The 24,622-nt window shown below is 52.5% G+C and overlaps 1 protein-coding gene across 1 annotated transcript; it reads left to right on the top strand.

The window, feature by feature from the left end:
- Positions 1–954: 954 nt before the first annotated feature.
- On the top strand, positions 955–23,112 carry LOC135324024 (olfactory receptor 14A16-like). The gene is made up of 2 exons (XM_064499458.1): positions 955–1,860; positions 22,888–23,112. The coding sequence occupies exons 1-2, from the start codon at positions 955–957 to the stop codon at positions 23,110–23,112; spliced, it is 1,131 nt and encodes a 376-aa protein (XP_064355528.1).
- Positions 23,113–24,622: the final 1,510 nt, after the last annotated feature.

Below are 24,622 nucleotides of genomic sequence, written 5' to 3'. Positions count from 1 at the left end.
CCAGGGGGTCCAGGGCATGAGCCCCCTCCTCAGCAGCCTGAGCTCCAGCAGAGGTTAGGGGCATCTCTCTGACAACGTGCCCATTTCCCACTGTGTGACAGAGGGGCTGAAGGTGACTGTCCTGTGACGTTGCTGTCTGGGAGGTGGTGTGCACAGCTGGGTGAGGGGAAGGCTTTCCTGAGTGCCCGTCTGTCTCGCTCCTTGCTTTCCTTGTGCTAGGAGCATCACAGTGTTGCTCCGTGTTTCCTCACCTCTCTGTGCTGGGCTGGCTCTTGCTCTCCTGCTCTCTGGGGTGAAGGACAGGGTTCAGCTGCAGTTAAGGCAGTAACTTCCCACTCCCACTCCAGTGTCTGGAGACAGAATGAAGATGGTAAACTGATGTGAGGGCAGGGTCCATCTCAGGTGGAAAGACATGTCTAGGAAGGGTCGGGTCAGCCCCTGCCTTCACTGCACTGTTCCTCTCCCTTGGCAGAGTGGGAGCTGGTGCGACTGATCCAATACAGACAGCCCTGTTCAAGAGGGCAAGGTTGGGGGAGATGAATCCCCCACAGGGACCTTCTCTTCCAGATACAGCTGCCATGAGTGCTGTATTTGTCTCTCACAGTGATAGAAAGAGAATATTCCTCCTGGGTCACCAGACCAAATCCCCTTTACTCCGATCAGGACACCCATCCCCAGCTGTCCCCACTGAATACAGGGGGCACTCTGACACCTCCATTTACCCACCCCAGCAGAGCAGGACTGACTCCTCTGGAGCCCATGGGCAGAGGCCCCTGCGCTGCACAGCACCCTAAGCACAAAGCGGAGGTCAGAAAAGGGAGCTGAACAAGGTAAAGGAGAGAGGTGATGTGGGGGATGCTGTCAGGAGTGGACTGGGTTTTGCTAAGAGAAGTCTGTTCTAACTTGTCAATGCCTTTTCCTCCTTGGACAGTGCCCTGAAGCAAGGCAGAGCAAATGTCCAACAGCAGCTCCCTCAATGAGTTCCTCCTCCTGGCATTTGCAGACACACGGGAGCTGCAGCTCTTGCACTTCTCACTCTTCCTGGGCATCTACCTGGCTGCCCTCCTGGGCAACGGCCTCATCATCACAGCTGTAGCCTGCGACCACCACCTCCACACCCCCATGTACTTCTTCCTCCTCAACCTCTCCCTCCTCGACCTTGCCTCCATCTCCACCACTGTCCCCAAATCCATGGCCAATTCCCTGAGGGACACCAGGGCCATTTCCTACTCAGGATGTGCTGCCCAGGTCTTAGGTTTTGTTCTATTCATTTCAGCAGAGTTTTCTCTCCTCACTGTCATGGCCTACGACCGCTACATTGCCATCTGCAGACCCCTGCACTATGGGACCCTCATGGGCAGCAGAGCTTGTGTCAAAATGGCAGCAGCTGCCTGGGCCAGTGGTTTTATCAATGCTCTCCTGCACACTGGGAACACATTTTCAATACCACTCTGCCAAGGCAACACAGTGGACCAGTTCTTCTGTGAAATCCCCCAGATCCTCAAGCTCTCCTGCTCAGATGCCTACCTCAGGGAAGTTGGACTTCTTGTGTTTAATGGCTGTTTAGTGTTTGGATGTTTCGCTTTCATTGTGGGGTCCTACGTGCAGATCTTCACTGCTGTGCTGAGGATCCCCTCTGAGCAGGGCCGGCACAAAGCCTTTTCCATGTGCCTCCCACACCTGGCTGTGGTCTCCCTGTTTGTCAGCACTGGCCTGTTTGCCTACCTGAAGCCCCCCTCCCTCTCCTCCCCAGCTCTGGATCTGGTGGTGGCTGTTCTGTACTCGGTGGTGCCTCCAGCAGTGAACCCCCTCATCTACAGCATGAGGAACAAGGAGCTCAAGGACGCACTGAAGAAACTGGTTCAACTGGTACTAGTTCAGCAGCAAAAAGCTGTTCATCCCTCTTTGTAAGTGACTTGAATTCATCTCAGACAACTCTTGTGCTTTGGGCATTGTATCTGTGTTAATCATGTTTGTACAGAAGTGTTTAAATTCATCCCACTTCTCCAGAGGCAGAAACCAAACCTTTCTGACCCAGAGGCCTTCCGTGAATGTGTCTGTCACTGTGTCAGAGCTGGCCTGTCTCTTATAAAAGGGGATTTCGAATAAAAGGGGATTTCCTCAGTGCTGTGCTTGAAAGTTGATTTCTTCTTCCACAGCTGGAGCCAAGAATTTACTCACGGGCTTTCACCCTGGAAGGACTGTTGCTTTCCGGAGGCTCTCCATGGGCTAAAGGCAATGAGCTCATGGGGTGCTGTGTTAGGGAATGAGGGCTGGATTCAGCTCTCACTTGTGGGTGCCCAGTGCTCCTGGAGGTGCTGAATGGTGAAGTGGTGTCTGCCTGGGACTGTCTGCCCTGTGACAGGGCTGGTGGCAGATGCCCACAGTGGGGACCCTGCAGGCAGAGGGAAGGGAGCCTGGAGAGGGGTTCATGTCACCTTCAATGGAAAACCCTGGGCTGGATCTCGGGACATTTGAAACGCCCTGTGATTGCTCAGAGCATCATCCACACCACAGACCCCTTGGTAGGGGGTGGTCAGGTGCAAAGATGCCCGTCCAGCTGGGTCTGCTTCTCACCCCAACCACCACGGCCAGTGCAGAGTCACCCCGTGGCCCTGGGGCACCACAGCCCGCTCGCTCTGCAGAGCAGCACCGCCAGCTCGGGGCCCTGCGGGGAGCACAGGGGAGGCTCCAGGAGTGGCCAGGCAGGCCAGCACTGATGCCCTCCCTGGGGTGAGGACACACACCGGTGGGTTTGTGGGGCAGAGCCAGGTCTCGTGGAGGGGAAGCAAGACATGCCGGGCGCAGGAGAGTGGAGGCCATTTGCAGCCCTGGCTGCACAGCCCAGGTTTATGGGCGGGTCTTGCTGTGCGGCCAGCTCGTTCCTGCTGGGCTCAGTGCCTGTACCGAGGGGAAGAGCCAGGCCTAGGCAGCCTCTCTCCTGGCCCAGACCCCAGCAGGCCCTGGGGACGGCTGTGTGCTAACCCCTGCATGGGGCATGGCCAGGGCTGGGCAAGGTGCAGAAACTGTGGAGGCTGCCACAGCAGGAGGGCTGTGGGGGGACGGGACACTGAAGGCGGTCACAGGGACTGTGTCAGGGGGACGCTGGCCTGGCCCACGAGCTCTTGTTCTTGCTCCAGCTGTGCTGGAGCCGAGGCCAAGGACCAAGAGGTCCCTCAGGCAAAGCTGTGCTCCTTGGGGAGCTGCCCTGAGCACCACAACAGGCAGAGCATGCTCCTTGTGTGTCCCTGTCCTGCTGGGAGGGTGGCACAGGTACAACCTCTTGCTGCAGCCCCCACTGGCCCCTGCCCCTGCCGACCTGCGTCTTCCAATCTGCCACCAACCCCATGCTGCCTCGTCCTCTGTCCCTCTTCTCCACACTGCAGGGACCAGTGATGCAGCAGGAGCTGGCACAGCCCCACAGCTGCTGCCCGGCCCCTGGCCCTCCCCTCTTGCCCACCAAACATTACATCCATCTTCAAGAAGGACAGGAAAGAGGATCTGGGCAGTGATGGGCTGGTCAGTGTCACCACAGGCCCTGGGAAGGAAATCTTCCTGGAGCTGGTTCCAGCCACATGAAGGGGTCAGGAACAGCCAGCACGAAGTCATCGAGGGCAAATTGTGCCTGACCAATCTGGTTGCCTTCTGTGATGGGATGACTGGCTGTGTGGACAAGGGGAGTGCAGTGCATGCACTCTTTGAATGTAGGAAGGCCTTTGACATGGTCTTCCATAACGTCTTTGTAGCCAAACTGGGGAGAGGTGGGATGGAAGAGTAAGCAATGGAAGGTGTGGGAAATGAGCTGGAGGCCGCCTGGCTCAAAGGGTGGAGAACAGTGGTACAAAGCCGAGTGGTCTTGAAAGACTTGGGGATTTGGCTGACAGAAACTTCATGGCATTGTACAAGGAGCAATGGCAGGTTGCTGTATCGGGGGGCAGAACAGCCTGTGCATCAGGACAGGCTGGGACTTGACCAGTAGAGGAGTGACCCTGAGGAGAAGGACCTGGACGGTGCAAGAGATGCCACATGAGCCAGTGCTGCGTGCTCACCATAAATCAGGCCAGCTGCATAGGGGGCTGCATTAGGGAGGGAGCGGCCACCCAGACAAGGTGAATTATTATCCCCCTCATCTCAGCACTGGTGTGGCCACATCTGGAATAGGGTGTCCCAGTGTGGGCTGCCCTGTGCTGGAGGAATGGGGAGGAACTGGAGAGGGTGCAGAGGAGGTCTGCCAAGATGAGGTTAGGGGTCTAAAGGACAAGGCCTTTATGGAGAGGCTGAAGGACCTGGGCTTCTTTGGCCTGGTGAAGGGGAGGCTGAGGGCAGTAGAGTCACTGATTGTCACTGTTTGAAGAATTGTTTCAGAGATGATGGAGCTTTTCTTGGTAGTGGGAAACAGCAAGAGAAGGGGAAAGAGCAACAACCTGCAGCTTGTGGGGTTCAGCTGTGACATTAGGAAATGTCACTCGTAGGGCAGTGCTGTGGTGCCAGAGGTCACCCAGGGGGAGCCTGTGATCAGCCGCTGGCTTTGTGTTTCAAGGAAAAGCAAGTGAGGACAGAGAGACATCAGGAGAGGTGGAGACATCCTGGGGTGAAAGGAAGGTGGTGAAGCAGGTTGGGTATCTCCCGTCTCCAGGGAAACAGGCGCAGGCGTGGGATAGTGTAGGACAGGCTGTGGTGGAGACAGCCCAGGGCACTGCCAGGGCTCAAAGCTCCCAACAGAACTGAGGTCGTTGTCCTCTTGTCTATGGCTGGCGTCTCTGCCAGCAAGGCCTCTGAGAAGATGCCCTTTCCTTAAAGGAGTGTATTTACAAGAGCAAGGTTTCAGTGAGCACCTGTAAAACAAAGATGTCTGCTTTTTAAGCTTTCTTCATTCTTCATGTTGCAGAATAAGTGATCTCCACACTCTCCAATTGATATTGATCCAGAGTGTCTCCTAATGAGGTCTGGACATGGAGGAAAAACAGTAGTTTTGATAAGAGACCTGCATGGACAACCTTCCTCCCAGCTCCCCAACCCTGCAATTTCTCTCTTCAGCCACTGGGGACTTGCATCACTCTTGCTAAAATCTAACGCTTTTCCACTCAAGGCTCTAGCTGAATGTTACAGCTCCTCTGCACCAATTCCCACCTGCTTGCCTTAGACAACTAGCTGCAGACACAGGAGGATTTGCCTTAACTGCAGACAAAGAAAAATAAAATATGATCAAGTTTACTAAAAAGTCAAATACACTTCTATAGTGTAAGTTAAGTCCAAGCTGCCTGCAGTGAGCTCCACTTTCCACAAGCAATAACCTTCCTTGAAATGTTTTAGGTAGGAGAGATACAGCTAGATAGAAATACAGCTAAGGAGCTGGGTAAAGAGACAGTCAGACTCTTGAAAGAGGAGGCAAGCTTCAGACTCCCTGAAGCTCAGAGCAGAGCTAGAAAGCTGAGTATCTGAATGGATAAAGAATAAGGGGAGGAGGAAACCTGGAGAACTATGGAAAGTGCATATGTCCAGATAGTCTGATGCAAAGGGGACTTTAGATATGATCCCTTTAATCAGGACATGGGGGAATATGTGGAAGATTCCTAAGATGCCATCCACAGCATAACAGAGCAGTGGTAATGCAAGTTGTCAGGGACAGATCAATTCTTTTCTCCAGAGATGTCCTCTTCCTCAAAAGTTCCACTATTTCATCACGGGAAAATATTGGCATTAAGATTAGTCAATCCTTTCAGCTGATGCAAGTGTGTTCATATTTTTTAAATCTTGAAAACTGTTCTTCACCTTTCCAGGCAGAGCTCAGGTGTCCAACCACGAGCACCCAGTGGCACTTGGAGAAGCCCCGGTGTCTCTGATGCACCTGCCTGGGCCTGGCAGCTCTCCCATAGGACCTGCGGGAGACCGGAGCCCATGGGAGCTGCAGAGGGAGGCTGGGCAGAGGGGACTGGGGCACCTGCAATGGCACCAGATGTCTGTGACCCTATGACTGCATCCCACCCCAGCTCTGAATATCACTATCCCTTTGAAAACCAAAAAAAAAAAACAAAACAGAAAACCCCACAAAATCCCCATAAAAGACCACTATATTAAAGAAAAGAAAACAAAGCACAGAAGGACCATAAGAACACAAAGAAGGTTCAAACCTGGAAACTGCAACCAAACATTCCTTCGCTTTGGATCATTCTCTTAATTTCTTCCTTGTTTCATCTTGTATTGACTTTATCTAGACCTTTCTGTTACAATCAAGCCTGCACCATTAAAACAGATATTTTTGTGCCTCGCACAGAGTCCAGTGCACCAAAACCACCCCCTGCCCAGGGCTGTCCATGCCAGTCCTCACTCTGCACAGAGTGAGTCACACTCTGAGGTGTCCCGCTCTCTCGACTGATAGAGGCAAGCAGGGTGACCAGCTTCAGTGAAATGCTGTATCTTTGGATGGCCAAATCTGCACAAACCTCAACATAGCTGTGTTAGAGTGATGTCTGAAAGGAGTCCCTAACCATCTAGCCACACTCCCGTTTCCTTCCCTGCATGGTAAATGAAGTGCTACTGCATTTGAGGTGACATCAGGGATGAGGCTGATCTCCCCCAATGCCAGACCACTTTAGTGCACATCTATGTCTAACGCAAGTGTCTGGACTTGCCTTTCTAGTCAAGGGAGAGAAATAAGATGTGCCCCAGAGAGGTCTTGAGAGATTTCTGGTGACCTAACGCTCCAGAAAGGTTCCTGTAGGTCCTGGGTCACATTTCCCACTTCCACATGGCCACACAGCCACCCCAGGGCATCTCAGGCAGCAATAGCCTCTATGTGTGGGCAGATGAACAAAGGCCTGAACACCGACTTTTAGTCATAAGGTAAAACTTATTCAAAAGATAACTCTATGCAAGAACTGAAAAAGAACCTCATTTCCACAACTTTTGTCAATTGGAATGGATTTTCTATTTCTTTTCTTATTGCATATATTTATTATATACATATACATATATATATATATATATACAGTTACATTTATTCATTCCCGATATATCTCCTACCAGCACTCTGCATGGAGAAACTTTGTTCTGAGGAACTACGGTATTCAAATAGATGTATTTCCTATCTCTTCCTCTGCCCCTCTGTCCTTTCTTCTGCATCTGCAGAGGATGGGGAGAGGCAGGCAAAAGGGACATGGCTGCAGTGTTGATTGTGAGGTCACTTCCAGTGCAGCTGCCTGATTGGCCCTCAGCAGATGAGCTGGCCAGCAGGCTTTGTGATGTCACCCAGCACCTCAGAGAGCCCACCCAGCAGCAGTGACAGCCCTGGGGAGGGGAGGGGGTGATGCAGGTGACAGGGCCCTGTCTGGGTGCTGATTGCGAGGGCACCTCTGCTGCAGCCACCCCACCAGCCCGCGGCCGGCAGGCAGGCAGGCACGGCTCACGGCCACCCTGCTCAGGACTCGCCCTTCTGCAGCGGACCTGCCACCGAGCAGTGCACAGCTCCTCGCCTAGATCTCCTCCGAGCCCAGGGTGCTGCCCCTGCAGCCCAGGGACAGCACAGGCAGGATCTGGAAGGTTCAGCTCAGTGGCAGCTCAGTGTGCCCAAAGTTTTGCATGATGTATTATTACCAGCCACAGGGGTTTTATAGTGTGCTACCAAGAAGGAGTCACACTGCATGCTCTAATGTACAGTTTGCTGATGGGTGGGTGAGTTTAACTCTGAAAGGCCTGCTGGGACAGCACTGCACCACTCCAGAAGGAACTGAATCTCACTTGTTTTTTTCCACACCTCACTGTCAAGAGGGGACCTTTGTCCAAATTAGCCTCAGAACTACGCTTGGGATTTCATCTCAGAGGGGGTTCACCTCTAAAGAAGAGTCCAGGAGTGAGCTAATAGCCAGGCTGTGCCTGGCTGATCAGGTTCCCAGAGGCCGAGAGGATGAAGGAGCCAGGTGAGTTCACAGTGCTGCAAGGATGAATTACCCTGGATAAGGGTTGAGGCCCTCTGTCAGCTGTAAGAGAAGCCTGTACGAGCAAGAGTGGACTGATCTCCCAGTGACGGCTGTCCATAACAAGGGGAGGCAAATCCCAGCTGAAGAGCCCCTGTGGCATAGGAGCAAGCCAACAGGAGAAAACCCTCCCTGCTCTCCTCTGGATGAACACAGGGCATGGGCTTAACAGTCATGGGTGGGATTCAGCTCCCCTGAGGGCAGAATGTCCATGTCTGAGCTTCAGGAAAGAAAGACTGGAGAGGATGGAACCACCTACTTCGAGGTGCAAACCACACAGGTAGAGAAATCACACCCCAGGTACTGAGACACAAGTCACCTCACAGACTGCTGCTCCTTGCCCATCACTGGCAGAAACAGAAGTGACCTCACCATCACCTTCGTGGCCATGTGCCTCAGACTGGCCTTTGAGCTTTGGAGCCTATCAACCCATCAGAAACCAGTACTCCCATCATCATCTTCCAACCCTATATGCCTGCTGCTGGCAGGTCAGCTTCTCAGAGGGACATGACCAGCTATGTGCCAGCTGCTATCCAGTCAGGTACTCATGCAGAAGTGACCTCACAATCACAATCCAACCCGTGTGCCTGCTGCTGGCCTATCAGGCACTCAGGCAGAAGTGACTTCACAGACAGTTTCCAGCTCCTGTGCTTTCTCCTGGCCCATCACCTGCAGAGATGGAAGGGACCTCACAGTCCCCTGCATGGTCATGTGCCTCCTAAGGGCTTACAAGCTTCTGAGACACAAGCTTCTCCTAAAATACAGCCATGATGCAACAGCTGTCTGCACTGCCATTCAGAGGGACCTTGGCAGGCTGGAGAAATGGGCACAGAGGAACCTCATGAAGCTCCACAAAGGGAAACACAATGTCTTGCACTTGAGAAAGACTACCCCAGGACACACTGGGTGCTGACCATCTGGAAAGCAGCTTTGGAGAGAAGGACGTGGGGGTGCTGGTAGACAACATGAGGCAGCATGAGGCAGCAACATGTCCTCGTGGCAAAGAAAGCCAATGGTTTCCTGGGCTGCACTGGGAAGAGTGTTGCCAGCAGGGCGAGGGCTCTGTGCCTGCAGGCTCTGCGTCAGCAGGCTCTGTGCCTGCTGTCTAATCAGGTCCTCAGGCACAAGTGTCCTCAGAAGCACATGCCATGCTTTGAGCCTGCTGCTTGCCTATCACATTCTCCAGCACAACTGACCTCACAAACAATTATCTTAGGCCTGAGCTAAAGGCTGACCTGTGAGCTGCTCAGAAAGAAGTCACCTCACAATCATCTGTCAAGCCCAGGTGCCTGCTGCCGGCCCTTCTGCTTCTCTGATGGACATGACCTAGCTATTTGCCTGCTGCTATCCAGTCAGGTACTACAGCAGGGGTGACTTCACAGTCAACATCCAAGCCATGGGCCTCCTGCTGGCCTATCAAGAGCTGACACTGCAGTGACCTCACAGTCACCAGTCCCCTTCACTGCCATGTACTTGGTACTGGCCTATCAGCTGCTCCACCTTAACTGACTGCACGATGACCATCCAAGCTGTACACTTGCTGCTGGCCTCTAAGCTGCACAGACAGAGGTGACCTCACAGGCACCTCCACACCCAGTGCCTGCTGCTGGACCATCATCTTCAGAGACAGAAGTGACATCACTGTCATCTTCACAGCCACAGACCTCCTAGTAGCTTAGGAACTTCCAAGACATAAATCACCTCATCATAACTTTGCCACCCATCAGCCTCTCAGTGGCCCATCAGCCGATCAAGTAAAAAGAACCTCACAAACAACATCTAAGCCCACGTATCAGCTTCCTGGTGGACATGAAGACCGAGCTACGTGCCTGTTGCTATCCAGTCAGGTACTTGGGCAGAAGGGACCTCACAATCAACATCCAAGTCATGTGTCTACTGCAGGCCAATCACCTGCGGAGACAGGAGTGACCACAAAACCTACATCCTAGCCCCATGCCTGTTGGTGGCCTATCAGGTACTCAGGCAGACAGGACCTCACACCCACTGACCCCACACAGGAGTCAAGTGCTGCCTATCAGCTGCGCACATACTTGCATTTCTGTATTGCTGTAGAACTCTGCAGGTGTCAATCCCTTCTCTGGGCACACTCACCAAAACCAGTCACCTCACCACCAGCAGCTGCTGGTCTGGCAGTTGCTCAGGTAGAAGTGACCTCACAAGTGCATGCCCCCACCAGGTGCCTGCTGCTGGCCTGCAACTTTAGAGACAAGTTTCCTCAAAATACCTTCCCCAGCCACCAACATGCTGCTTCTTTACCAGGTCCTCTGCCAAGGAGACCTCACAATCAACTTCCACACCCATCTGCCTGCTGCTGGCCTATCAGGGACTCAGAAGGAGATGACCTCACAGTCACCTTCACAGCCATGTGTCTGTCACTGGCCTACAAGCCTCTGAGACAGCAATTACCTCACGATAACTTCCCCAGACGTGAGACAAATGCTGACCTACCAGCTGCTCAGCAGCGTGATCTCAAAAGCACAGATCCCAGCCAGGTACCTGCTGCTGCCCTACCAACTGCGCAGGCAGAAGTGACCTCACAGCCACCTTTCCAGCCACAGCTCTGCTGCCATCCAAGCAGCTCATCAGTCACAGTGACTTCACAATCGACATCCAAGCCTTGCTCCTGCAGCTGGCCTATCAGCTACTCCACCAGAAGTGACCTCATCATCAGTAGCTGAGCCATGTGCTTCCTGATGGCCTGTCAGCTACTGACAAAGAATTCATTTGCCATTGGTGATCTCCTGGCCCAGCTCTTGCAGACAGTCGTGACCTCCCTGCCCACACCCCAGGCACACAGCTATCACCCCCTGCAGCTCCCCCTGCCCTCCCCAAGGCTAAGCCAGCTACTCAACAGCCTCCCTGAGTCACATCGTGACAGCACAGATTCACACCATCCCCTCACCATGCTCACAGGGCAGCCAAACACCCCTCAGGTACCAGGTACTACACCAAAAAATCAGCACCTACACCTAGCCTATCGCATAGTGATGCAATGGTTACCTCACAGTCCAGTTCAAAGCCATATGCCTGGAGCTGTCTTAAAAGTGTCTGTGTCACAAATGACCTCACAAGCACAAACGGTAGCAATATGCCGTCTGCTTGGTAATCCGGTAAGAGGTACAAGTGACCTCACTATCAGCCTTGAAGCCGTCGGCTAGCTGCTCACCTGTAACACACTCAGGAAAACATGACCTCACAAGCACAGGGAGCAGCTGTGTCCCTGCTGCTGGCCTCTGAGGTACTCAGGAAGAAGTGACCTCACAGTCTGCCCCAAAGCCATGGTCCTACTGTTGGCCTGTTACGTCCTGAGGCAGAAGTGAGCTCAGAAGCACAACACCGCAGTGTCCCTGCAGCCTGCCTCTCGGGCAGCACTGAGACGCGAGGGACCTCACCAGCATCACCAAAGCTATGTGCATGCTGTTGGCCTACCAGGTTCAGAGGCACAACTGACCTCACAAGCACAAATGGCATCGACGTGCCTGCTGCTGGCCTAGCTGGTACCGAGTCACAGGTGACCGGAAAAGTGCAAACCTTCACAGAGGAGAAGCTCACCTGGGCCACTCGCATGGCCCTTGAGTACGCTGTGATCACTCCGTACACAACAGTCTTCTGCAAACGGCTTTCATCTCCTGGCAGGATTCTCTCCAGGTCATGGCACAGCTCCACTCTGTCACCCTGGGCACAAACCGCAAAAGGCAACGATTGGTCTTGCTTTTCCTTTATGACCATCAAGTCCGAGCTGTGAGCCTTTGCACTGGAGCACCTACCCAATGACAGCAGGAGGCCACTGCCATTTCTAGTGCCGAGGTACAGAGATCAGCTGAGGGAGCAGCTGCACTGGAAAGGGTTCCTGACACTGTCACATCAACTCAGCACTGCACCAGGAATCAACCTTGGCTGTGCCAGCTAGTCTGCAAACACACTGTCTCTGCCCCTCAGACCTGGCCCTTCTGCTAGATACAACCAAGTGCCAGCAAGAAGAGATGGAGGCAGGACCCTCGCTGCTTGCACACTCCCCAGGCACTGCTCTGCTCGCTGCCTTCCCTTGCCTCCTCAACCCACACACACAGGGAAGCTCTTGTGGTGACACCAGGAGGTGGCCAAGGCACCCCAGGCTCACAAGGCAGGTGCAAATGATGAGCACAAGACCAGGGACAGAGCTGGCTCCTTGGGCGATGCTGCTCTTTTCAGAGGGAAGGAGCCTGCTTTCTTTGGGCAGAGCAGGCTGCTGCTTTCCACCCCCATCCCCTCAGGAACCTCCAGCTAGGGATGGGGGCATGGGGATTTTGTTTAGTAATACAAAAGTTACAGATACACTGTAGAAACATTGGAGATTCCTGAAGGCCTCCTGAGCCCAAAGTAACCTCGGTTCCTTTCCTTCAGTTCCTTGGACAAGGAGCCCCTGTGAAGGGAAAAAGGATGCAGGGGCTTTGACATGAGGCCCAAGCAAGCAGACAGCCCCAGACTGGAGGTCTGCTGAAATGCCAGCTGTCCTGGCTGCCATGGGCAACCTGGCCCTGGGCACATCTTCACCCCTTGCAGAGCCAGGAGCCCAAGAGCTCTGAGACTTCCTCAGTTCAAGCTAAGCAGGCTTTGGGGCACTCACACAAAGGCACTTGAGATGCTGGCATTTAATTATAAGGGTCTTGGACTCATCTTATGTGGCACCCCAGCTTCCAGGGAAAGGAAGGGGCACTACAGCATTTGCTGAGCAGGCTGGCAGTAACAGCATTTGTGGCATGCAGAATTAGTGGCACAGCAGAGGTAGCAGGAGGTGAACCCCCACCCCAAGTCACCCATGGAAGCCCAGCGCATTTATGGAAGCCTTCACATCCATATGTAGCCTCACCTCATTCACTTGTAGCTGCTTTCACAGAGGGCTCACGATGCTGGCAGAGATGTTGACAGGTCCAGGGACACACCCTGGCATCCAGCCTCCATCCTCAGGGGCTCTAGGCCTCCACTGCGAAGCTACTTGTGTGGAGCAACCTAGAAAGAAAGAAAGAATAGGAGTGTTACTGTCAGTGCTGCTGGCCTTGCAGAGTCACAACAGTCAGGGGCAAATGTCTCCCCTCTGCTGAGCTGTATTTGTGAGAGCACAGCCAGCAGGGCCACCGAGATGTTCTATCCCTCTTTTCAGCAGAGGGGAGACCATGTCTGTATACCAGCTCCCATTTGGGCTCTCCAGTTCTGCAGAGGCATGAACACACAGGAGGGAATCCAGCACAGGGACACCAAGATGGTCCAGCCTGGAGCATTAGCTTGGGGCATATAAGGAGAGGCTGGGAGAGCTGGGTTTGTTCAGCCCAGACAAGAGAAGGCCAAGGGGCATCTTCATGCTGTGGACAACCACCTTCTGGAGGGCACAGAGAAGATGGAACCAGATTTTCTTGGAGGTGCACACTAATAGCAGAAGAGGCAACAGGGAGGGACAGATTGGGCAAAATTCTTCTCAGTTGTAAGAACAAACCTTTTTCTCCATGAAGGTGGCCAAATTGTGGCACAGGGATCCAGAGAGCTTCTCAGATCTCCATCCTCAGAGATAATCAAACCTTCACTGGAAAAGGCCCAAAGATACCTCCTCTGCCTTAATCAGGGTGTTGGATCCCTACCTCTAGATGTCTCTCCCATTGCAGACTCAAGGAGTCTGCTATTCTGAGAATCTATTCCAAAGGGACCAGAGGCTTTGGAGATGCTGCCTCCAACACTGACCAAGGACAGGTGTCTCAGAGACACCCATTGCCCTGAGAGGCCTGACTTCTGGTGAGGTGGCATCTGCCCTGTCTGCAAGGGTCTGGGGAGGCAAAAAGGGGAGAAACGGCTGTGACTGCTTTGATTAACTACTCATCTCTCAGATGGGTCAGAATGGATTAGGGTCTGAGATGGAAAGGTGCAATGAGGGTCCAACTTCAACAGAAAGCCATTAATGAGTGAGAAAACATTTTCCAGCAAAATCAGTGAAATCCCAAAGACTCAGGGAAGCATTGAGACCTCCAGAAACCACAAACCTGACCCTCAGCTGACAGAAACCACCAAACTGTGAGCATCACTGGCTCACACCAGGATGCTCCAAGGAGGGAACATGGTCACCAACAGTCCTCACCCAGGTCTCCCAGAAGGACTCCGTGATGGCAGGCTGGGCCCTGGGAGCAGAGCACTGCTCTCGCCAGACATCTCCTCCCACGCTCAGCAGCACAACACTGGGGCCAACACCCAGCTCCACCACAGGGCACCCGACACTGGGACACGCCGCTACCCCCGCACCTCACAGAGGGTTGGCAGCCAACACGCGCCTCTGCATCAGCGACACGCAGGGCACAGCACCACACATGGCAGCAGACAGGCCCCCCCCCAAGCACCCCAGAACACAGAAAGCCCAACTCTCCATCCCCTCAATTCCCTTCCAGTCCTCCAAGGCCTTGCAACAGGCCCTGCCTCTGAACAGCCACTCACAGCCTGGGGCCTGCTCACTTCCCACCTCCAGGAAGAAGAGGAGAAGGGCTCTCACAGGGGCTGATCAGGCAGCTCTTGCCTCTCGCTTGTGCCTCAACTTCTCTGAAAGCCTCTCTCAGAGCCCCTCAGAAATGCCATTTTCAGAACAAAAGAGACCCCTGGGAAGGGCTCCTTGCGAGGACACCAGCAGCCTGCTCACACTTTGCCCAGCAGCTCCCAAACGCAGCTCTGAGCAGCACCTGGGGGCTGTGGTGGCAGCAGCAGCTCAGGAAACGCTTGAAAATGGGTCTCAGGCCCAGGGGAGGGGCAAAGCTTCCTGCCCCCAAACCCCCCAGCTGCCCTGGCCCAGCTGCTCGGGGGCAGCCAGCACATCTGGCTCGCAGGGCAGCTGCCCCGGGGCCAGGGCGCTTTGTCCCGTGCTCCCGGCCCCACCAGCCCCTGCTGCAGCTCCGGAGGAAAGCAGCCCCGGGGCAGCACCGCTGCCCCTACCCCAGCGGGAGGGCACCCGCCGCCATTGGGACACGCCCGCAGCCCTGCCAGCCCCACTTGCACCCGCTCTTGCCCACCCCCTCGCTCCTGCATTGCTCCCGCCCTGCTTCCAGGGCTGGATTTTTCCACATGCTGTACTCCGATTGGCTGACAGAGCCACCACTTAAATGCAGCCCCACCCTCCTTCTCACAGCAACCAATAGGAAGCAGCACTGGGGCATTTCCAGGGGAAAAAAGCAGCCTCCTGCCCTGGTTGCCAGCTCTGCCCCTCCCCCACCCTCCCTGCAGTGGGGTGCCATGTTGTGGGCAGCAGCCTGGGGCATCGCAGGGACCCGGCACGGGGCAGCCAGGGCCAGAGCAGCTCTGGGGCTGCTGGTGCTGGGCAGCGGAGGTGTGGGGCCGGGAGGGGGTGGGGGAGATGGCCCTGCTGGGCTCCCCCCAGCACTGCCCCCCACGGCTCAGAGAAACAGGCTTGGGGTCAGCAGGGACTTGTGGGGTGGCCATGGCACCCCCACCTGTTCCCAAGCTGCTCCCCCAAACAGGCTGTCTTTTGGGTGCAGAGGTCTGACTCCATTTTGCAGGAGGACAGGGGCTGTGGCCATCTGAGGACAGCATCTCTGAGCCCAAAACATGCTCTGCCAAGCTGTAAGCATAAATGGATCCGGGGGGAAGGAATAGTGGTTCTCCACTATTTCCAGAAGGCTCCTGAGAGCCCCACGGGAGCTGCAGGACACCGCAGCCTCCCGGACAGGACCCCTTTCCTGCCAGAGCGAGATCCCAAAGAGGGACCCGCTCCCAGGGAAACCTGGACCTGGATTCCCCCCCACCCTCCACAAGGAGATGGAGCCAGCCCCACAGGAGCCTTGGGGCTTAGGGCAGTAGTGCCATCCCCAGGACCCAGGAGTCCTGGCTGCCACATTGTCCCCTAAGCCAGATGGGACCCTCAGGCAGGGCTGTTGTGACAGCCCCCACCCTGTCCAGCCACCCTCACAGACAAGGATCCACAGCCATTTTTTCAGCTAACACTATCTCTGCGACACTTCAGGAAGGAGCTCCCAAAGCCCTTACCCTTGGTGGAGAGCTGCAGGAGCCCTGAGAACAAGGAACTGAGTGCTGGACTGATAGTCTTGGACCAGCAGTCCTCCATCTTGCTTCCCCCCTTGCCCTCAACTCTTCTCTCCATCCAGAGAAAAAGGACACTGCTCACATCTTGTCACCAAAAACTCCTCTCCAACCTGCTCCTCTGCCTTTCAGCGAAGGGACCCAACATGGCCCCGTTGCGTACTATCCCCACTCCTTGCCATGGAGCAGCTCTGAAGGGCAGCAGTGGGGAGCCCTTGAGCAGTGCTCAGCAGCTCTTGAGCCTTGCAGGGAATTGAGGGCACCATTGCAGCACCGGGGAGACCTCCCTGTGATGCAGCACATCCCCCCTGTGACCTCAGCTTATGTCATCAGGGGGCTCAATAGGTCACCGCCACGAAGATGGCACAGCCAGGGAGAGAGCAGAGAGATTTCCCCTCATGCCCTGGAAAGCAGTCACCTCCCTTCACCCCAGTTAGTTTCCCAAATTTGCTGATAAATCCTTCAGGAACATCTCCAGATGGTGCCAAAGGCTGTGAAAGATCTAAAAGGGGGGCCTGGACAGGTCACTTCTGTGCCTCTGCACTGTCAGGTCTCTGCACTGGGCAGACCTGCATGGGAGTCTAGGACTTTGGGGTTTGGCATTTTTTAAAGCCAGGATCAAAGTCATGTGGGATGAAACAGCACAAAGATGGTAGAGATGATACACCAGAGAAGAGCAAATGTGCCCTGAACACACATCATCCTGAGAGCTTTATCTGGGACCCTGGTCCCTGCCATGCTTCATAGCCATGGTCACTGCAGTGCACAAACATGGTGCTGCCAATTAAAAGGAATGAAGAAATGTTTGGCAATAGTAAAAACTGTGTGAAGTTTTGGAAAAGAGGATTTTTTTTGTCAATTATTACATTGAGTTGTTTTTTGAGAAGATTTCAACTTGTGACTAGAATCTCCTTTTCAGGCTTGATTCGTTTGACCACACAGAGAGGCTGTTGCTGCCTGAGATGCCCTGGGATAGTTGTGCTCCTATGTGGTGCTGGAGATTTTGGAGGCGGCTCCTATGGGACCTTAGCTTGTCATTAGGAAATGTAATTCAAAACAACTCAGCTCAAGAAGCTTATTTCCCTCTGTTCACTAGAAAGGGAAGTCCAGACAACTGGGTCTGGCATGGGGTGAGATCAGCCTCCTCCCTGTTGTCCCCTAAAATGGAGTCGCACTTCATTGACTGTGCAGGGAATGAAAAGGGAGTGTGGCTAGATTCATTGGGACATCTGTAAGACATCACTGTAACATAGCTATGTTGAGATCTGTGCAAATTCGGCTACCCAAAAATAGATGAAGCTGTTCACCCTGCTTTCCTCATCAGTTGAGAGAGCCCGACACCTCAGAGTGTGACATGCTCTGTGCAAAGAGTGAGGAGTGGCATGGACAGCCATGGGCAGGGGGTGGTTTTCTGAGCACCGGGTTCTGTGTGAGACACTGAAATATCTTTTTTAATGGTGCAGGCCTGATTATAACAGAAATGTTTAGAAAATGATACTAAAAATGAAACAAGAAAGAAATTAAGACAAAGATTTAAAGCAAAGAAATGTTTTGTTGTACTTTCCAGCTTTTCATTTTTTTGTGTTCTTATTGTCTTTCTTGATTTGTTCTGTTTCAATATAGTAGTTTTCTGGGGTGATTATGCATTATCCTTCTGTCTGAAAAGGGAAGTTATTTTCAGAGCTGGGGTGGGATGCAGTCACAGGGTCATGGACATGTGGTGCCATTGCAGGTGCCCTGGTCCCCTCTGCCCAGCCTCCCTCTGCAGCTCCCAGGGGCTCCAGTCTCCTGCAGGTCCCCTGTGAGAGCTGCCAGGCCCAGGCAGGTGCCTCAGAGGCACTGGGGCCTCTCCAAGTGCCACTGGGTGCTTGTGGTTGGACACCTGAGCTCTGCCTGGAAAGGGGAAGAACATTTCAAAAATATGACACCACTTTCATCAGCTCAGATGATTGACTAAGGTTAATGTCAATATTTTCCTATGATGAAATAGTGGAACTTTTGAAGAAGGGTCTTAATCTCAGGAGAAGAAATATTGATCTGCTTTTGATCTTGTGTTTCCACTGCTCTGTCTATTAGGCCGTGGATGCAGTCTCAGTAATCTCTCACATATTTCCACATGTTCAGACTAAATTAATCACTTCTAAAGTCATATTTGCATCAGACCATCTGGACATATGCATTTTCCCTTGTTTCCCAGTCTTCCTCCTCCCCTTGCTTGTTATCTGTCAGATACCCCTCAACTCTCCAGTTGCTGCTTTAAGCTTCAGGGAGTCTAAAGCTTGCCTCTGTCTTTCAGGCGTCTCATTGTCTCTTCAACAGATTCCTTCACTGTGTTTCTTTGCAAGCTTTTCTGCCCATCTGTCAAAAACATCTCAAGGAAGGTTATTCCTTGTAGACTGTGGACCTCACTGGGGGCAACTCAGACTTGACATATAGTTGAGGATTGCATTTTATTTCTTAAGACACTGGATCATGTTCATTTTTGTTCGATCACACAAATCCTTCTGTGTCTATTTGCAGCTAGTTCAGGTGGGAATTGGTGCACATGAGCTGTAACATTCAGCTACAGCCTTGAGTGGAAAAAGGTTAGATTTTACCAAGAGTGCTCTAAGTCCCCAGTGGCTGATGAGAGAAATGGCAGGGCTGGGGAGGTGTGAGGGAATCTTTTCCATGGATGTCTGACCTCAAGGATGGTGCTTTTCCTACATGTCCAGACTTCATTTGGAGACACTGTATGAATTGGAGAATGTGGGTATCACTTAGTCTAAAAATGGAAGAATAAAGAAAGCTTAAGAAACAGATATCTTTCTTTTGCAGGTGCTCATTGAAATCTTTCTAATTTCAATACACTCCTGAAGGCTTCCCAATTAGCCACACAAGACTTGAAGAACTGAAGAAAATTATGGAAAGAGGCATGGCTCCTTAGGGGGGGGTTGCATTTTAATGATCTCTTGGCATGAACCTCCAATGCTGAGAGGAGACTGAACAAAGAAGTTGAATTCAGAAGCAAATCCAAAGTTTCTTGGAGCATTAAGGAGTCCCACAAAGGGCAATTACCAATAAAGTTCCCCCAGGGGCTGATTAGAGCAGAAGGTTGGAGGCCCTGATTGCAGGTAGGCAAAGGCAATGTGCAGGTGGCTGTGATGACAGGTCAACCTTGATGTGTGTTATCAAGCAGAGTGACCAGGCACTGACACCGAGACCCTGGGTAGGGTGATCCTTTCCATCCGGCATTGCTCAGGGCTCTTCCTGGGGGCAGTGTGCGGGGGCGGGGGGGGGGTGTGGTTGCCCAATGCCGAGTGCAGGACCATGATATGGCACCTCCCAGAGGACAAGGAAGCAGCAAGGCCACAGTGCTTTAAGGAATGGCATCTTCACATGGGCCTTGGTGGCACAGACACCATCCATAGCCAAGAGGACAAAGACCTCAATTCTGTTGGGAGCTTTCAGCCTTGGCAGTGCCCTCAGCCATCTCCACCACAAGGTGATCTAAGTTATCACAAACCTACACCTGTTTCTCTGCAGCCTGTAGACATCCAACCTGCTTCCCCACCTTGCTTTCAGCCCAGGATCTCCCTATCTCTATTTATGGCTTCCTGTCTTCACTTGTTTCTCCCTGAAACACAAAGGCAGGGGCTGATCGCAGATCCCCTCTGGGTGACCTATAGCACCACAGCACTACCCTTCAAGTGACATTTTCTTTTCCTAATGTCACATCTAAACCCCACGAGCTGCTCTTCATGGCTTTTTCTCCTTCTCATGCTCTTTTTCACTACCAAGAAAAGCTCCATCATCTCTGAAACCACCCTTCAGGCAGTTACAGGCTTCTACTCTACTGCCCTTTGCCTCCAGTTCCACAGGCTAAAGAAGCCCAGGTCCCTCAACCTCTCCTCATGGACGAGGTTATTCCCGCCTAGGCACAGGACTTGACATTTCTCTTGTAAGCAATCATAAAGCATCTGTTGTCCGAATCACCCAAGTTTCTCAAGATCCTTCAGGACTGAAGCTCCTCTGTGTCAAAACGAAAAACAAACAAAACAACAACAACAACAAAAACAGTGCCAAGGGGTTAAAGATAAGGAGGAGTGTCTGATTGTAGGGGAAGGGATCAGGATGGTAAAGGAGACAGACTTAGAAGAGGGAAAGAAAAAAAAGGAAATTATAAGTGAAGCAAAGGACTGATCAGGGCTCTTTTGGAGATTCCTGACAAGAAGTCCTACATCTGAACAATTCTGGCTGGCAGAGCACAAGAAAGCTGGCCTGCTTCCACTGTCACAGGGAACCTGTGTGCTTTCCCTGACATCGACAAGAGACGATCAAGAGTGGAATCACAGATTCCTTCAGGTTAGAGGAGGGGACCTCAGGAGGTCTCTAGCCCAATCTCCTTGCTCACAGCAGGGTCAGCTCTGGGGTCAGACTGGGTGGCTCTGGGCTTCATCCAGCCTGGGCTTGGCAACCTCCAAGGGAGGAGACTGAATGGCCTCTCTGGGCAACAAGTTCCAATGCTTCCTCACAGAGCAAGTGCTCCAGTTCCCTAACTATTGTGAGGGCCCTTGGCTGAACTCGCTCCCAGCTATCGATCTCTTTCTTTTTCTGGGAACATGAAATTGGATGCAGTGTTCTAGATGTGATCTAATGAATACTGACTAGAAGGCGATCATCATTTCCCTCAACCTCCTGGCTGTGCTCCTGGTCACATAGCCCACGATGCTTCTGGCCTTCTTTGCTGCCAGGCAATGCTCCTGGGTCATGTTTTGCCTCTGTCCCCCAGCACCCTCAGATCCTTTTCCACAGAGCCACTCCCCAGGCACTCAGGCCCTAACCTGTAACACTGTGGAGTGTTGGTTTCTCCCAGGTGCAAGACCTGGCATTTGTCCTTGTTGAATTTCGTGAGGTTCCTGACAGCCCATTCCTCCTGCCTGTCTAGCTCCCTCTGAGTGGCAGCCCTCAAGCATGTGACTGGGCCTCCTAGCCTCCAGTTTGGGATCATCCACAAGTATGATGAGTGTTACCTCCTGCCTGTAGCTAGTACAGATGAGAAACAGGACAAGTTTCTGGAGAGATCAGTGGTGCTGCACTTCTCTCTGGCCTCCAAGAAGACTGCTACCCATTCACCACTGCCCTCTGAGCCTGATCTCCCAAGCAGCTTTTTACCCATCCGGTTGTCTGCTCTTCTAGACTGTAACATTCTAACATGCATGCAAGAATATTGTGGTAGTTTTTTGTTCATAGCAGACAATCAGGTTGGCGAGGCACAATCTGACAAAGAGGTGTTGTTCCAGCAATTAGCACTGCCCCAGCAGTGACAATAGGTGTTATCTCCCAAGGTTCTGAGGAAGGGGATATAATCCAGACCCCGAGATAGGCCAGACCCCCTAATCTGCACTATTTCAGCAGCGAGAGGAGGCTTTGTTTCCCAGGGTCCTGGCACCCAAGCAGGCCTTATTTCAAAACCTTGACATCCTCCTTTTCAGAGTGTGAAGCACAGGAATGCAAACTGCTTGTAACTCCCTTATCATTCCAGTTTGAACCAGCTCTCAGGCCCTTTTCTTACTGAACTAGGTAAAAGTTCATTATTTTATCTAAGTGTGGCCTAAGGCTTCAACAAATGTAGCTATTCATGCTAAGCAAGTTTTATATAAGTTGTGCTAAGCAGCTACCTCTAGACAGTTTCGGCTCAATATTCTTTAACACTGATCATCCAAGCAGCTTTTTATCCATCCGTTTCTCTTCCCCTCTGGAATGTAATGTTCTACCTTCCATACAAGAACATTGTTGAAGACAGTGTCAAACACCTTGCTAAAGTCTAAGGAAAAGACATTTCCTCTTCTCCATCCACAAATGCAGTTTTTTAATCATAGAAGGCAAGCAGGATGGTGAGGCACAATTTACCCTGGGTGAATCCATGCTGACTGTTCCCTATCACCTTCTTCTCCTTCATGTGCCCAGAAATGTCATCCGAGAGGATTTGCTCCATGACATGCTTCTCACCAAAGTGAGGCTGAACTTCCTGCAGCTCCCCAGGTTGTCCTGTTGGCCTTTTTTGAACATGGATGTAACATTTGCCTTTCTTCAGTCACTGGGACCTCGCCCCATCTCCACAACCTTTCAAAGATGATAGTAAGTGGCCTTGCAGTGACAGCAGGCAGCTCTCACAGCACCCTCCTATGCAGCCCATCCAGCCACACTGACTTGTATAGTCTGAGTTCTCACAGGTAATCCCTCATCCACTGCTGGTTGTTTTTCTCCTCTGGAGTCCTGACTCAAGGCACAACAGCCTGGGAGACCTTGTTCATGAATACGGAAGCTAACAAGGTGTTGAGTTCCTCAGACCTGTCCGCATATGCTGTTACTAGATTCCCTGCCCTATTCAAGCAGGCAAGCCCACCTTTTCCTTTTTATTCTTTGATTCTTACTGAAGCAGTAGCAGAGTGCATCTTTATGCCTTTGGCCTATGCTGCAAGTGTCAATCCTAGGCGAGCTTTGTCTCCCCTAACACCATCTCTACTTCACTGGGCAATATTTCTAAATTCTTCCTTTGCAGCCTCTCCCTCCTTCCCCGTCCTGTACACTGCCCTGGAGCTCAGGTGTGAGTTTCCTGTATAGCCAACCTGGTCCCCTGAAATGTCTGCTAGTTTTACTGAGTCGGGATGGACCATTCTTGTGCTTGGCAGGTGATACCCTTAAAGACCCACCAGCTTTCCTGAGCTCCTGTGCCCTTCAGCTCTGCCTTCCATGGGATTCCCACCAGTCCCCTAAAGAGGTTGTAGTCTGCTCCACTGAAGTCCTGGGTCCAAACTCTGGTACTGCCCTTTCCCACTCCCTTCAGGATCTGGGACTCCACTTTTTCATGGTCACTGTAGGCAAGGCTGACACTGACTATCCCATCCCTGATCAGTTCCTCCTCATTTACAATATCCAGATCCAGGAAAGCATCATCCTTATTGGCCCATCAGGGACCTGTGCTAAGAAGTTGTCCCTGAAACCCTCCAGAAAGCTCCTGGACTGCTTTCACCCTTTGGTTTGCCCTTCCAGTGAACGTCACGCAGATTAAAGTCCCTCCAGAGGAACCAGGCTCTGTGACCCACAGACTTCCTCAGGGTGCTTAAAGGAGACTGCATCCACCTCCTCACCTGCATTGGCTGGTCTGTAACTCCCATCAGAATGTCACTCTTTCTCTCATGCTCACCCACAAGCTGTCACCCAGTCCCTTGTCTGTCCCACTGGTGAGCTCCATACATCTGAGCTGCCCCTTCACACTAAGGGCATTCTCCCTCCTCATCTACTCCCTGACAGTGTCTCCTGAAGAGCTGGTGCCCTACCAGCACAGCCCTCCAGTCATGTGAGTGATCCCACCACGTCTCCATTATCCCAATGATCTGGCAGTCCTGTGACAGGTCCTTCTGCACCCCCATCTGCTACTGCCCGGTGCCCCAGGCTGCATACGCTTGTGCATATTTGGGCTGCAGAGCCTCAGATGTGGCACAGCTTTCAGCTTGATCATGGTGAAAAATGTTACCAAGAGTCAAGGCCACCATGTATGCAATGGCTCCGCTTCAGAGCAGAGACATGCTGGCATATGTGGCAAGTTGCAACGTAAAGGTGAAACAGGGTTCCCACTAACAGACCAAGCCCTGCAGCACGCTAGGCCAGGAAGAAACAGAGCTTGGCCATGCAGGAATGGCAGGAGAGGGGGCTGCTGCATGAGCTGACTCTGCAGCACCATAGGGGCCTGTGACAGAGGTGAACCAATCTCCAGGAAGGACAAGGTACCACTGAAGAAGTCCTTGGACTAGGACAGCCTGTGATCCAGACACTGTCTGGACATCACTAGCACAGTCCCTTTTCTCATCATCTAAGGGTGAGAAGAGGTTCAGGGGGAGGAGAGCTAGAAGGGTTTGAGAGTGCAGAGACTAGAGTGGAGTCCTTTGTGTGATGTGCCTCCTGTTTATGCAGCATGCTTGAATGTAGATGGGATGGACTTGGTCTAACGGCAGTGGCAGGATTCCGCATTTTGAGCACACATATAAACCTGAGTTGGCCTGAGGTTTTTGCCCAGCAACCACTCCAAAAGTGTCTGATTTTGCTGTATCTGCTGGAGACATGTGGTTGTGCTGGACACCCCAGGCATCTGACATGGCCCTGCCAGCCTATTTTTATGGCATTTAGCCAAGTGTCTGAACTAAATTACATCAACTGTTTGCACTGTTGGGGTCTGCATGTGTCTCATCTTCATAGTAAGTGGAGCTCTAGTTGTAGTAGGCATCCTGAGCCATTTCAGATGGCCAAGGAAATTTCCCACCTGGCCCCCATCTGATGCTCTAGAAGTATTGAGGTCTTGTACTCTCTCCATCAGAGCAAACAGACCCTGGCACATGCCTTGGACCACCTCTGCCTTTTCAAATCTCACCAGGTGTCTGTGTGTGAGCAACTGACTCCCACCCTCCTTCTCCACTGATTATGATGGGAGCTTAGAGATGGAGCTCGCATGCAGACATCTCTGTCTGCACATCATGTGCAAACTTCATCTTTGGCAAGGGAAATCCCACCTCCCGTGTGTTTAT

This window comes from Dromaius novaehollandiae, chromosome 30, assembly GCF_036370855.1.
Source record: "Dromaius novaehollandiae isolate bDroNov1 chromosome 30, bDroNov1.hap1, whole genome shotgun sequence".
Classification (NCBI taxonomy): Eukaryota; Metazoa; Chordata; class Aves; order Casuariiformes; family Dromaiidae; genus Dromaius; species Dromaius novaehollandiae.
The sequence above is the reverse complement of the archived record's forward strand: the minus strand, read 5'-3'. Positions and strand labels throughout refer to the sequence as shown.

Bases quoted from the DNA above. Each gene is read 5' to 3' on its own strand.
- LOC135324024 (XM_064499458.1), top strand. From the start codon at position 955: ATGTCCAACAGCAGCTCCCTCAATGAGTTCCTCCTCCTGGCATTTGCA. The intron at 1,861-22,887 runs GTTCAACTGGTA...CACTCCCTTCAG, and splicing joins AGGACGCACTGAAGAAACTG to GATCTGGGACTCCACTTTTT.